At 42.7% G+C, this 13456-nt stretch overlaps 1 protein-coding gene across 1 annotated transcript; it reads right to left on the reverse strand.

Annotated features, from left to right (window-relative positions):
* Nucleotides 1-9495: 9495 nt before the first annotated feature.
* On the reverse strand, nucleotides 9496-13046 carry LOC117557099 (serine/threonine-protein kinase NIM1; the record flags this gene model as incomplete). Its single annotated transcript, XM_034232783.1, is given in 2 exon segments — nucleotides 9496-11459; nucleotides 12778-13046. Coding segments are annotated over 2 exon segments (1022 nt in total), but the record flags the coding sequence as incomplete, so codon positions are not given.
* Nucleotides 13047-13456: the final 410 nt, after the last annotated feature.

Here is a 13456-nt window from a genome sequence, read left to right on the forward strand (position 1 = left end):
GCAGCCTTCTACGGAAGCATTCCTTCCCCAACTCGCGGGACTCCGGCCAGGACTCGTGTGTCATTATACACCGTGAAGCTGTTTGCGGCCTGCCAGAAACCCAAAGCAGAATAAGACGAAGTACGTCAGCGCTCATTTGCGTAATCTCCCTCGGGAACTTATTCCGGTGTGAACGCGATCTGTACTAGTGCCCGGGCACTAATTGCCGGCAAGAGTACTTGGTGTGAGACACAGCTAATGTTGGTATTAGTTACATAGTTTCTTTCCAGTATAAACCATGAAGACTGGATTTGAATTGCTGAGGTTCGATACACAGGTCCTGTGTATCACTCTACTGGATCGCTTTAGACACTAAGAGGACTGTGCGTCAATGCTGTTTTTCTTCTTAACGTTAAACTGAATGATCATACTCTTTAGATATTAAATACTATAATCAGTGTCTTTCTACCTGATTGTGTTGTTAACTCAGAACAAGAGCTTAGTGCCCTGGGGTACTAAGTGCCGGAGCACTAAGTGCCGGCACTAAGTACGGCAAAGTACTTGGTGCCGGCACTAAGTACCTCAAAGTACTTGGTGTGAACACAGCTAATGTTGGTATTAGTTACATGTTTATTTCAAGTTATAAACCATGAAGACTGGATTTGAATGCTGAGGTTCGATACACAGGTCCTGTGTATCACTCTACTGGATCGCTTTAGACACTAAGAGGACTGTGCGTCAATGCTGTTTTTCTTCTTAATGTTAAACTGAATGATCATACTCTTTAGATATGAAATACTATAATCAGTGTCTTTCTACCTGATTGTGTTGTTAACTCAGAACAAGAGCTTAGTGCCCTGGGGTACTAAGTGCCGGAGCACTAAGTGCCGGTACTAAGTACGGCAACGTACTTGGTGTGAACACAGCTAATGTTGGTATTAGTTACATGTTTATTTCAAGTTATAAACCATGAAGACTGGATTTGAATGCTGAGGTTCGATACACGGGTCCTGTGTATCACTCTACTGGACCGCTTTAGACACTAAGAGGACTGTGTGTCAATGCTGTTTTTCTTCTTAATGTTAAACTGAATGATCATACTCTTTAAATATCAAACACTATAATCAGTGTCTTTCTACCTGATTGTGTTGTTAACTCAGAACAAGAGCCAGTAAAGCATTTGTATACTACTCTGGATGTCTAGTGATTAAACTTGGTCCTTCTTCATTCACAATATTTCCACTGAGGCAGAGACTCTGCATGAAGATGCTGCCATGACATCTGAGTCCCCACTATGATGACATTCAACAGGTGAGTTAACCACAACTCAATAGCTGCGTTCACACCGGACTACTTTTCCCCGTACTTTTCACGTTTAGTTCCGTTACTACTGCTTATGTGGCGTTCACACCAAAAAGAGTACTTCAAGCCGGGAACTTTTACCCCCATTTTTAGTGCCTGCTGAGAGATGGTACTTTCCTGGGGGAAAAAATTGCCCCAGTTCTGATTGGCTGGGCGAATTGCAAACCCCGCCCCGTAAAACTCTGAAATGTTTTGTAGAGCCGCCATTTTATTATCCTCGCATTAGCATTATTAGCATTAGCATTCGCCCAGCGCACAAATGCAGAGAGATTAACTTATGGAAACACAAAATAAAACATGGGAGCGGTGGAGATAAGGAGGTGTCGGCGTTCTGGCGATTTACTCGGAACGCTTCAGTAGAAGCTGCTGGGACTCCCAGCAGCTTCTACTGAAGCGTTCCCCAACTCCGGGGACTTCCGGCCAGGGACTTCGGGTGGCAGTATACGCCGTGAAGCTGTTTGCGGCCTGCCAGTAAACCCAAGGCAGAAGAAGACGAAGTGACTTCAGCGGCTCATTTGCGTAATCTTCCCTCAGGGAACTTATTCCGGTGTGAACGCGATCTGTACTAAGTGCCGGGGCACTAAGTACGGCAAAGTACTTGGTGTGAACGCGGCTAATGTTGGTATTAGTTACATATTTATTTCAAGTTATAAACCATGAAGACTGGATTTGAATGCTGAGGTTCGATACACAGGTCCTGTGTATCACTCTACTGGACCGCTTTAGACACTAAGAGGACTGTGTGTCAATGCTGTTTTTCTTCTTAATGTTAAACTGAATGATCATACTCTTTAGATATTAAATACTATAATCAGTGTCTTTCTACCTGATTGTGTTGTTAACTCAGAACAAGAGCCAGTAAAGCATTTGTATACTACTCTGGATGTCTAGTGATTAAACTTGGTCCTTCTTCATCCACAAGATTTCCTCTTTTTCTGTTTGTAGAGTCTCTTGAAAATGCTGTGGAGAGGAATCCCAGGAGGATGCAAAAACAGAAGTGGTCTCCAAAAGAGGTGGCAGCAGTTTTGAGACACTTTAATGCACACCAAGGGGAAAGTGGCCACGATGATAGACTGCAGACAGTGCAAAGCTGCAGAGCATCCTATTCTGGCTGGTCGCTCTATGCAAAATATTAGAGACTTCGTCAGGAGCCAAGGCACGACTCAGAAGAAAAAAGCACTGCTACACAAATGATGATGAAATGTAATCGAACATGCAATGAGGACAGTTCACAGTTCAACTTCATTATTATGTTACATGTAGGAGCAATGTTTTATTATAAGGATAATTACGAGATTAAAGCTGTTATGTTAGGAGAATAAAGATGAAATCATTCCGGGGGCTGAGGGGTCGTTGCAGCAGATAGTTATATTGAAGGATTGGAACTTCACGGATCAAACACTCATAAACAAAACGTTGCTACAACAGAAACTAACTACCGTTCACACCCGCCGCCCTCTGAGCTGGACACATCACACAGGTGTCCTCTGTCTGCAGCTGGAGGAGAGAGGAGGGGTCAGGGACCGTCTACGAAGTGCAACACTGAATAAAGATATACTCAATAACTCCTCTGTTATAAAGCTATAAAACATCACATTTTAAATCACACAATAATATACTGTTGCTTAAACTACACATGCAACTTTGCGAAAATAGGTGGTTTTAGTAGTTTATTTGCAGTATTTTTTTCAGTGTTGCACTTTGTAGACGGTCCCTGACCCCTCCTCTCTCCTTCGGCTGCAGACAGACACCTGTGTGATGTGTCCAGCTCAGAAGGCGGCGGGTGTGAGGTTGTTTTGATTAAATTGGATTGTGGATAGTTGTTTACCTTATTACGGTAGTTAGTTTGTGTTTTAGCAATGTTTTGTTTATGAGTTATTGATCCGTTCCAGTTCCAATCTGTCAATATAACTTTCTTGAAGATCTGCTGCAACGACCCCTCAGCCCCCGGGATAATTTCATCTTTATTCTTCGAACATAGCAACTTTAATCTCGTAATTATGACTTTATTCTTCTATCTTTTCTTTTGTGTGGCCCTAATCCTCTGTCGTACCAAGGTAATGCTGGAAGGAGAGTTATATGTTTAAAATAATAAATATTTAGTCTTAGCTCAATTTTCATGTGAGAAAATGTTATGTGAAAATAACCATTAAACTTGGCTCATTGTTCACTGTGCAAGGTGCCATGTGTCCTTTTCTATCAGCTTTTAAAAGGTAATGCTCCAGTAGATGAGCAGTCTTGTAGGGCAAATAGCATTTTGTATTAGTGATAAACCAGTTCGGTCACTTTGCTATAAAATGGTTATCGGTTCTTTTCATATCGATGATGTAATTGCAATTAGCAGTGCTGCAAATATAAGCATTTACTTGCAAATGGATTTAATTCGTCTCGGAAGACCTGCTTGTAGTATACCACTGGAGAGTATTAGAATGTGGTTCTACATTTGCATGAAAACAACAGATTGCAAACAGGAGGCAAGCAATAACCAAACACATTAACATACTTTTAAGCTATATATCTATGGTGCACTATATTGTCTATTAAAATATTACATCACAAATCAGGTATTCCTATGCTGTATACATTTTGTCCGTTTATAAAAGGTTTGTTCTTGTAATGCACAATCCAACACTTGTCTGTGTAAAGTTATGTTCCATTTAATCATGTTTGTCCCTTTAATACACTTCAGTGACATGTTTGTGTGTTGTATAGCTACTGTCCTCACAAATAACAATTTTGTCATGGGCGGGGCTTATGCAGCTCATTATCTGCTGTCCTCATAATTAAGCATGGTGTCAGGTTGTTGTATTTTGAGTTGTGATGTGTGTATTGGACATTTGAAGTGGGATTTGTGTTGTATGGCTCAAAATAGATTTTTTGATATTCAAAACATCTTTGTAAAGCTAGTGGAAAGGGGTGTCCTTCTAATGAAGGAAAAAATGTGTTTGGGTCAAAGTGTCCTTTTAGTTCACAAAAACCCGTATGTGTGTGTGTGTGTGTGTGTGTGTGTGTGTGTGTGTGTGTGTGTGTGTGTGTGTGTGTGTGTGTGATCGTTGGAGCTATGTGCAACTCAAGGCATAAGCTCGAACGGGAGCTGCCTGTACGCTGCAATCATGTTGCGCACTATCCGTGCTGAGTGTGCTGACTTTTCGTAAAATGTCCCACTGTCTGGCTTCCTGCATAAAGTCAAGTGCTCGGCGCAGTTGTGGCGAAATGTCGCTCCTCTGTTTTTATTTAAACAGCTCCTTATACCCGTTAGCGCAGCTAGCTAGCACCAGATGCTAACAACAACAATGCACGTAAGGTCTCTTTCTCGCTCGCTCCGGCCACACATACACACACCCTCCCGGTCCTCCCAACAGCCAGTCGGTGCCTGCCGGTGAGCGTGGAAGTGTGGTCTGCAGCAAGCGGGCGACAGGAGCGGGGCTGTCAGCATCAGCTTGTAGATGGTATTTTAAACTCGATGCGCTCTGAAACTACGGGGCGGCCGAGGACAAAAAATACACATGCGTTAAACGCGTTAAAATAATTAGCGGCGTTAAAAAAAATGTTGCGTTAACGCGTTATTAACGCGGTATTAACGCGTTAACTTGACAGCCCTAATATATAGACATCAACACATCTAATGTAATCCTTGGTTAGAGACCCCCAAATCCGTTTTCATCCCAGTAATATTGTACTCTCCTACAAGGAAGTTGTCTATATAAGGCAAAGTGGTTACTGTTTCGCAACCATCTGAAAACGTCTGTTAGTAGAGTGAACAGATTTGTTATTCATCCAGAGCTCAAGGCTGCTCTCTCTCTGCCAAATGCAATTACAATCAAATGCTGACCTGCTTTTTGGCAATAATATGTTGGCTCCCTGTGATAATCCCAGAGGGTGAGGAAAGGAAAAGACAAAGAAACGAATCTTATTTCACTCATCACGTTGACTTTTTATCAGGCACTGGTTTATGACTATCACGTGTTCAAATCATAGATTTTGTGGCATTTATGAGTTGTTAGGAGAAAATAAACATGTGATTTTAACCTGATATAATGTCATTCTTCCCCCGATACACTTTGAGTGATGGTAAAAACAGTGATTGTCTTATATGAATGTATATTTAAAGAAGCCCTATTCTGCTGATGTTCAGGTGTATATCAGTATGTAGTGTCTCTACTTTAAAGAGTCCTCTCCTGCTGATGTTCAGGTGTATATCAGTATGTAGTGTCTCTACTTTAAAGAGTCCTCTCCTGCTGATGTTCAGGTGTATATCAGTATGTAGTGTCTCTACTTTAAAGAGTCCTCTCCTGCTGATGTTCAGGTGTATATCAGGATGTAGTGTCTCTACTTTAAAGAGTCCTCTCCTGCTGATGTTCAGGTGTATATCAGTATGTAGTGTCTCTACTTTAAAGAGTCCTCTCCTGCTGATGTTCAGGTGTATATCAGTATGTAGTGTCTCTACTTTAAAGAGTTCTCTACTGCTGATATTCAGGTGTATATCAGTATGTAGTGTCTCTACTTTAAAGAGTCCTCTCCTGCTGATGTTCAGGTTCATATCAGTATGTAGTGTCTCTACTTTAAAGAGTCCTCTCCTGCTGATGTTCAGGTGTATATCAGTATGTAGTGTCTCTAATTTAAAGAGTCCTCTCCTGCTGATGTGCAGGTGTATATCAGTATGTAGTGTCTCTACTTTAAAGAGTCCTCTCCTGCTGATGTTCAGGTGTATATCAGTATGTAGTGTCTCTACTTTAAAGAGTCCTCTCCTGCTGATGTTCAGGTGTATATCAGTTATGTAGTGTCTCTACTTTAAAGAGTCCTCTCCTGCTGATGTTTCAGGTGTATATCAGTATGTAGTGTCTCTACTTTAAAGAGTCCTCTCCTGCTGATGTTCAGGTGTATATCAGTATGTAGTGTCTCTACTTTAAAGAGTCCTCTCCTGCTGATGTTCATGTGTTTATCAGTATGTAGTGTCTCTACTTTAAAGAGTCCTCTCCTGCTGATGTTCAGGTGTATATCAGTATGTAGTGTCTCTACTTTAAAGAGTCCTCTCCTGCTGATGTTCAGGTGTATATCAGTATGTAGTGTCTCTACTTTAAAGAGTCCTCTCCTGCTGATGTTCAGGTGTTTATCAGTATGTAGTGTCTCTACTTTAAAGAGTCCTCTCCTGCTGATGTTCAGGTGTATATCAGTATGTAGTGTCTCTACTTTAAAGAGTCCTCTCCTGCTGATGTTCAGGTGTATATCAGTATGTAGTGTCTCTACTTTAAAGAGTCCTCTCCTGCTGATGTTCAGGTGTATATCAGTATGTAGTGTCTCTACTTTAAAGAGTCCTCTCCTGCTGATGTTCAGGTGTATATCAGTATGTAGTGTCTCTACTTTAAAGAGTCCTCTCCTGCTGATGTTCAGGTGTATATCAGTATGTAGTGTCTCTACTTTAAAGAGCCCTCTCCTGCTGATGTTCAGGTGTATATCAGTATGTAGTGTCTCTACTTTAAAGAGTCCTCTCCTGCTGATGTTCAGGTGTATATCAGTATGTAGTGTTTTCACCCTCTGTCTGAAACCAGAGCCCAGTCTGCTCTGATTGGTTAGCTGGCCAGCTCTGTTGTGATTGGTCAAACACAGGCTATCAAGTACAATGTGTTGGAGCGCTAGCCGAATAGAAGCACGAGTGTTACATAGTGATGTAATTTTCGTTCCAGAAGTAAAAAATGAGCCCAGGCCTCTGCAGACCAGTTACATGCACAACAACCTATAACACCAGGAAAGAGAAAACCCCCAAAAGCCTAATACGGCCTCTTTAAACATTTATCTGAGGGCTATTTGTATGCCTTTGATCACCTTACATTACATTGCATTTAGCTGACGCTTTTATCCAAAGCGACTTACAATAAGTGCGTTCGTCCAACAAAATACAACTTGAAGAAAACAGAATCATAAAGTACATCAGGTTTCATAGAGCCAAACATTTCAAGTGCTACTCAACTGGCTTTAGATAAGCCAGTCCTTTATTAGTATAAAAGTGCTTTGTTAATAGTTCTATCGCTCGAAGTGGAGTCGAAAGAGATGAGTTTTCAGTCTGGAAGGTGTGTAAGCTATCTGCCGTCCTGATGTCAATGGGGAGCTCATTCCACCATCTTGGAGCCAGGATAGCAAACCCACGTGTTTTTGCTGATGGGAACTTGGGTCCCCCTCGCAGCGAGGGCGCAGCGAGTCGTTTGGCTGATGCAGAGCGTAGTGCACGCGCTGGGGTGTACAGTTTAACCATGTCCTGGATGTACGAAGGGCCAGATCCATTCGCAGCATGGTAAGCAAGTACCAGTGTCTTGAAGTGGATTCTAGCAGTTACCGGAAGCCAGTGAAGGGAGCGGAGGAGCGGAGTGGTGTGGGGAACATTTAGGATCACCTTAAAGACATTCATTCACTCTGCATAACAACTTACTTTAATTAAATCTGTTGCAACAGCAGCTGCCGTCTGGTTGTATCACTTTCATTTCCAACAAAAGGGACATTATTTACTGCAGCAGTTAAAAGATAATCGTGTGGGGTAAGCATCATTAATGATATTCATGTTCAGACAAGTGATATTGAGCAATAACTTGTTTCCTAAATAAACAGCAAGTCGAGACTCCTGTCCTTGGCACTTGTTCGGGCCTTGTGTTTGCTCCCGTCTACACACTTTGTAAACTTTCCTGTGTGAAAGGGCTGTAGGGTTGGGGGTTCAACACTTCATTGCAAAATATGATGCTTGAGTGGTTATCACTTATCAGAAATACAGCAGGTGCGTGCAGACACTGGTAGAGTTGGCGTTAAACCACACGGTGATGGTAACATGCAAAGAGCCTGGCACCAGATCGTTTTACCTGCAGGGGGAATTTAAAAGTGAAAGGTGAAGTGGAAGTTAAATGAAGGGAAGAAGTAAGAGACCACAGATTGGAACAAAATGAAATGTCACAGTCTCAAAAGACCCCGCTGCTTAATGTTTGAACAAATACACAAATGCATCAAATGTCCTCATCAGCTCTTTTACAGGAAAGAGATTTCGGACGGCTCCAAAATCCGTTCCTGCGAATTTCCTCAAGGGTCAAGCTTTTTCCTTTTTTGTTTAACTTCAGTGCTTTTAAGGAAGCAAGAAATCATGGGAAATCTCAGGGGAAATCCCTCGGTAAATGTTTTAAAACCTTGGCTGGAGTCTTGCATAATATTATCCCAGTGGAAAGATAAGGAGATGAGGAAACGGTGTTACACCAAGTACTTTTATTCTGATGAGTGGATACAGCCTTAGAGATCCATAGAGCATTTTCAAAAGAAAACATCAGCACCAAGCTTAACACAGATCAACACAATGAGATCGAAGTCGTGCAAAATGTAAAACAATCCATGCACTCAAGACTCTTTGTGACAATGTTGGTAAGATTTACAAACATTTAAATACATTTACAAAAGGCATTTCAGGCATCAGTAATTGCTTTAAAGGTCCCATGTCATGCTTTTCCGGCCATCACCCGTCCCCTTGTTGTTAGGAAGGTTTTTCAGCATGTAAACGGTCTGCAGAGTCACAAACCCTCAAAGTGCACCCTGTAGCGAGTAAAACTCTAACACAGAGAAGACCTGTCTGCTGCCCCAGAACGCCTCGTTGGACATTTCTCTTTTTCCATTGTTTACTTCTTGGGTATAGTGACGTATTTTGGGTATAGTGACGTAATGTAACGGCTCCGCAGATTGGTCCAAAAGAACCAATCCGCGGAGCCGTTACGTTTGGCCCAATCCGCGGACTTCCTCACACACACACTCGGCGGGACGTTGCGAGGCTCGCTGCAGCGAGGAGCGGGACACTGTGAGCTGGCTCACTGGTGTGGGGTCGGCGAGACAGCGAGACACCGCAGAACTCAGCCTGGGCACACACACAAACTCCCAGCCAGGCTGCGGGTGTGTGTGTGCCCAGGCTGGGTTTCACTGTGTCTCGCAGTCTCGCAGACGGCCACTGGGCTCACAGGGAGGGAGGGGGCAGGAGCTCCAACAAGCCGTTTAGGACAGAGAGTGAATAGTGTACACATACTATACAGAGATGCTGTGAGAAACCAATGTGAGTTTGAAAAATTGCACAATATACATGACATGGGACCTTTAAAGGTCACCTGTCATGCAAAATGTACTTTTGGATGTCTTTTATACATTATGTGTCCCAGGAGACTCACAAAGTGTCAGAAAATACAACCCTCTCTCTTTCACGATATGGCCCTATAATATATTGTTCAAATATAGCATAATAGGTGAGCTTTAACACACATTGAGAGGAGTAGTTTTACACGTTGTCCATTGTCCTTGCCTCATGTGGTTCCAATTTTGCTCTACATTATTTTCACCCCAGGACATTTTTCCAGTCTCAGGTTTCGTTTCTGTTACCTAAGCATGTCCTCAGTGTCCATTTCATCAGGATTACCCGCAGCCCCGGATTAGTTCAGTAGATGTATGCACTGAAGAGGCTGATAATCATACAGAGATTGATACACCTGCGTCACTTAGCTGTTATCGGTGATGTAATCATGACACAAAGCCATAGCTGATTACTGAGAAGATGTGCCCTCGAGCGTGAGCCGTGATTGACTTACACAGAAGAACAGAAGATCCCGGACCTCCATTTGGATCCATTTCATTCGAGCGTTGCACAACACAACTGCAGCGTTTCTCAACAGGTCACACAAAGCCTCGCGGATAAAAGGAGCCTGACGTGATGGAAGGAGTGTTAGCCAACAAATGGGCACATGTGTAAGTGATAAGTCCAGTTATACAGTAGTGTAGTGATGAAGTCCTTTTGTAGCTGGTCCCATAAATTAGCATCGGTGAGGGGTCCCTAGGAAAAAGACGCAGAAAATAAGCTTTGTGGTTCATGATACTTAAAACGTTTTGTTCGGCAGGATCATCTCCTTATATTAGCACCACTTTAAGACTCAATCGCTATAATAATAACAATAGATGACATTTTGATAGCGCCTTTCAAGAGACCCAAGGCCGGTTTACATGCTGTGAACAAACAAACAAACAAGAAGGGCAAATAATAAAGTGAAAATGAAATAAATAGCAGTGGGAGTGGAAGCAGGTGGACTATCAACGACCTACATCCTGCTCACATTAGTGTCACCACCGCTAAGCTTGATGAGGTTTAGTAGTTTATAAAGTCACTTGTTAGCAACCGCTGTTTTATGACATGTAGAAGCTTTTGACATTCACAAGCTGTGTGAGGTATTTTATGTTGTAGAACAAATATCTGAGTCCTTATTTTAGGTTTCTAGCCACAACCAGGTATGAAAAAACGTTGACTTCAAGACATGCGACAAGTCTTTTCCGGGGTTTAGGACTCGCGTCTGCACCACTCTTTCTCTTCACAGCACAACACAGACAGCGGAGGGATCGTGTTTGTCCACAGGAGCTATAGACCACTGTTTGGAGGTCCCGTACTCATCAGGGTGGAGCGCTGAATACCCCACGGCCTCCACGGACCTCCTCTTCTGGACCCGATGGAGCAGGATCCTGTAGGTCCCCGTCAGAGGACTCTTGCAGTCTACACACTGATTGTTCTGTAAATGCACCGTCACAATCCCCAGGTCTGACAGAGAGCTCTTCACCTCCGCCTCCTCCACGCTCAGAGTCTGGTTCGCCTGGAGGAAATGAGCCGGGGAGAGGGGCAGCGTCACATAAGGGGGAGGGTAGTCGATCCCTGTTAGCCACGTACTGTTTAAAATCTGCGTGAGAGTGGAGCGGTCGATAGGCACAGGTCGCAGCATGCCTTTAATCACCAGCTGGCAGGGGTCCGGCACATACGCAGGCATGCTGTAAGCCCCCTGGAGGATGCTGCGCTTCAAACGCCCCATTTTCTCCCCGCAGAAAGGCAGAGTGGCCGTCAGCATGAAGTATAACAGAATACCCAAAGCCCAGACGTCCGAGTAGTATCCGACGTACCCTTTGTCCTTGAAGAGTTCAGGAGCAGCGTACGGAGGGGAGCCGCAGAAGTTAGTGAGCAGTTCGTTAGGCCGGGTCTCCGTGCTGAAGCCGAAGTCTCCCACCTTGATGCAGTGGCTGGTGGTGTAGAAAACATTCTCTGGCTTCAGGTCTCTGTGCACGATGTGGTTGTCGTGCTGAAATGTCAGAGAGAAATGGGAAAAATCTCAGTTTTATGAAAACATATATGGAAAGAGAATGTTGAAAGTCTCTGAAAACATTTAACAACAATCATCGTTTGCTTTTTCAGTTTTTTTAAAGCACGACAGGAAATAGATTTTGATGAAATGCTGAAATGATGATTAGTCAGACGGAAATCACAAGTTCATTTCCTCACGTTAAGTACAGGTTTAAGGTACTTTTACTTAATTTATTTACCATGTCTTTGACTTTCTAACTTAATATTTTGAAGGGTTGACATTGTACCCTCCCTAGTCATGAGAGTTATACATATGATAATAAATTAACTACTCAGATGGTTTCATGTAAAGTATTGTATGCATTTAAAGACCCCCGTGTTAGGAAACCAGTATGTGAATTAGTTTAAACTAGCTTCCACCAGATATAACAGTGAAAGGTTGCCATCAGTATTAAGTATATAATAATGTCACATGGACAATTTATATATGTACATTTGACTGAAAATCCCTCAGTACTTTTTTGTGTTTTCACAGTATTTTTACATCAAGTATACTGAATCTAAGATGGTTCACATGTTGTAAACTGTTTGTTGTTAACAGTCATCGTTAAATCAGAGAAAAAACAAGATACGTTGTTTTTCTTTCTGAGATTTAAGTGCTCAATTATGGGATGTTCTGGTGGCTGATGGGGCTGAAACGCTGATTGCAACATCCAGTTTAAGGCCGACTGAGAAACCTTTCTTTGCCTTTCATCTCATTTCCTTTCAGCTTTCTACCTCCACTATTTAAGATAAGATAAGAGCTACTTTATTGATCCCAATTTTGTGAAATGTTTGCGTTGCAGCAGCATAAAGACAACAAAACAAAACAAGGCATTGCCCATAAGTAGAAATAAACAATACTAGAATTTAGACATCTGAAAATAGTAGAAAATATACAGTATGCCGTGAAGATTAAAAATCTATAAACTCTGACAATGAAACACTATTGAACGACTTTAGACACGATATAAAGCAGGGTATTATTTACATTCAAAGGAAAATGTTGTATAATGGAGCAGATAGTTCTCTTCCAGCATCCATATATTTAATATGAACAAATACCTCCCAAAAAATACCCCATTAGTCAACTATTGCATTTTAATAGATATGGTTTAAACATCCACAGATTGATCCTTTGAAATAGTTTCACTTCATCTGAAATCCCGCTCTCATTCCCTAAATGATGACTCAACCCTGTGAGTCTTGAACCCCTCATAGCTCCATGGATCTGAGACACAGAGGATCAGTGAATGATGAAGAAGGCTCCTCCTCACCATGTGCTTCACAGCAGAGATGACTTGAGCGAACACCATCTTGCTCTCCAGGTCGTTGAGCTTCCCTCTGGTGGTGATTCTGGAGAAGAGGTCTCCACTGCTGCCGTACTCCATCACCAGGTACAGCTTCCTGCTGGTCTCCATCACCTCGTACAGACGCACGATGTTGGGGTGGCACAGCTTCTCCATGCAGCTGATCTCTGACACCATCATGGGCCCGCTCTTCTTATCCAGACGCATCTTGTCCATGATTTTGACGGCGACTCTCTCTGAGACAGAATCAAATGCAGATTTATTATAGCCCCATATCACAAGAAATGCCTCAAAGGGCTGCACAAAGCCGACCAAAGCAAAGACTAAAACACAAACGTTGTTAGAGCCAGTAGTGTTTTTGAAAAGAAAGGCCGCACCTAATCGTGACGTCTGTAGTCAACACACTATAGAAGACTACAATTCGCACGGCGCCTCGTCTGAAGTGACAGTGATGGCTGTGGCACAGTGCGTTGGTGTTCGGATCAGGTTCAAACCCCACTGCAGTCAGCATGTCGTTGTGTCCCTGAAGACACTTCACCCCAAATTGCTCCAGTGGGGATTGCTCACAGTATTGAGTATGTAAGTCGCTTTGGATAAAAGCGTCTAACAAGTGACATGTGATGTAATGTACAGTAATGTAATGATG

The sequence above is a fragment of the Gymnodraco acuticeps genome, unplaced genomic scaffold (assembly GCF_902827175.1).
Source record: "Gymnodraco acuticeps unplaced genomic scaffold, fGymAcu1.1, whole genome shotgun sequence".
Taxonomy (NCBI): domain Eukaryota; kingdom Metazoa; phylum Chordata; class Actinopteri; order Perciformes; family Bathydraconidae; genus Gymnodraco; species Gymnodraco acuticeps.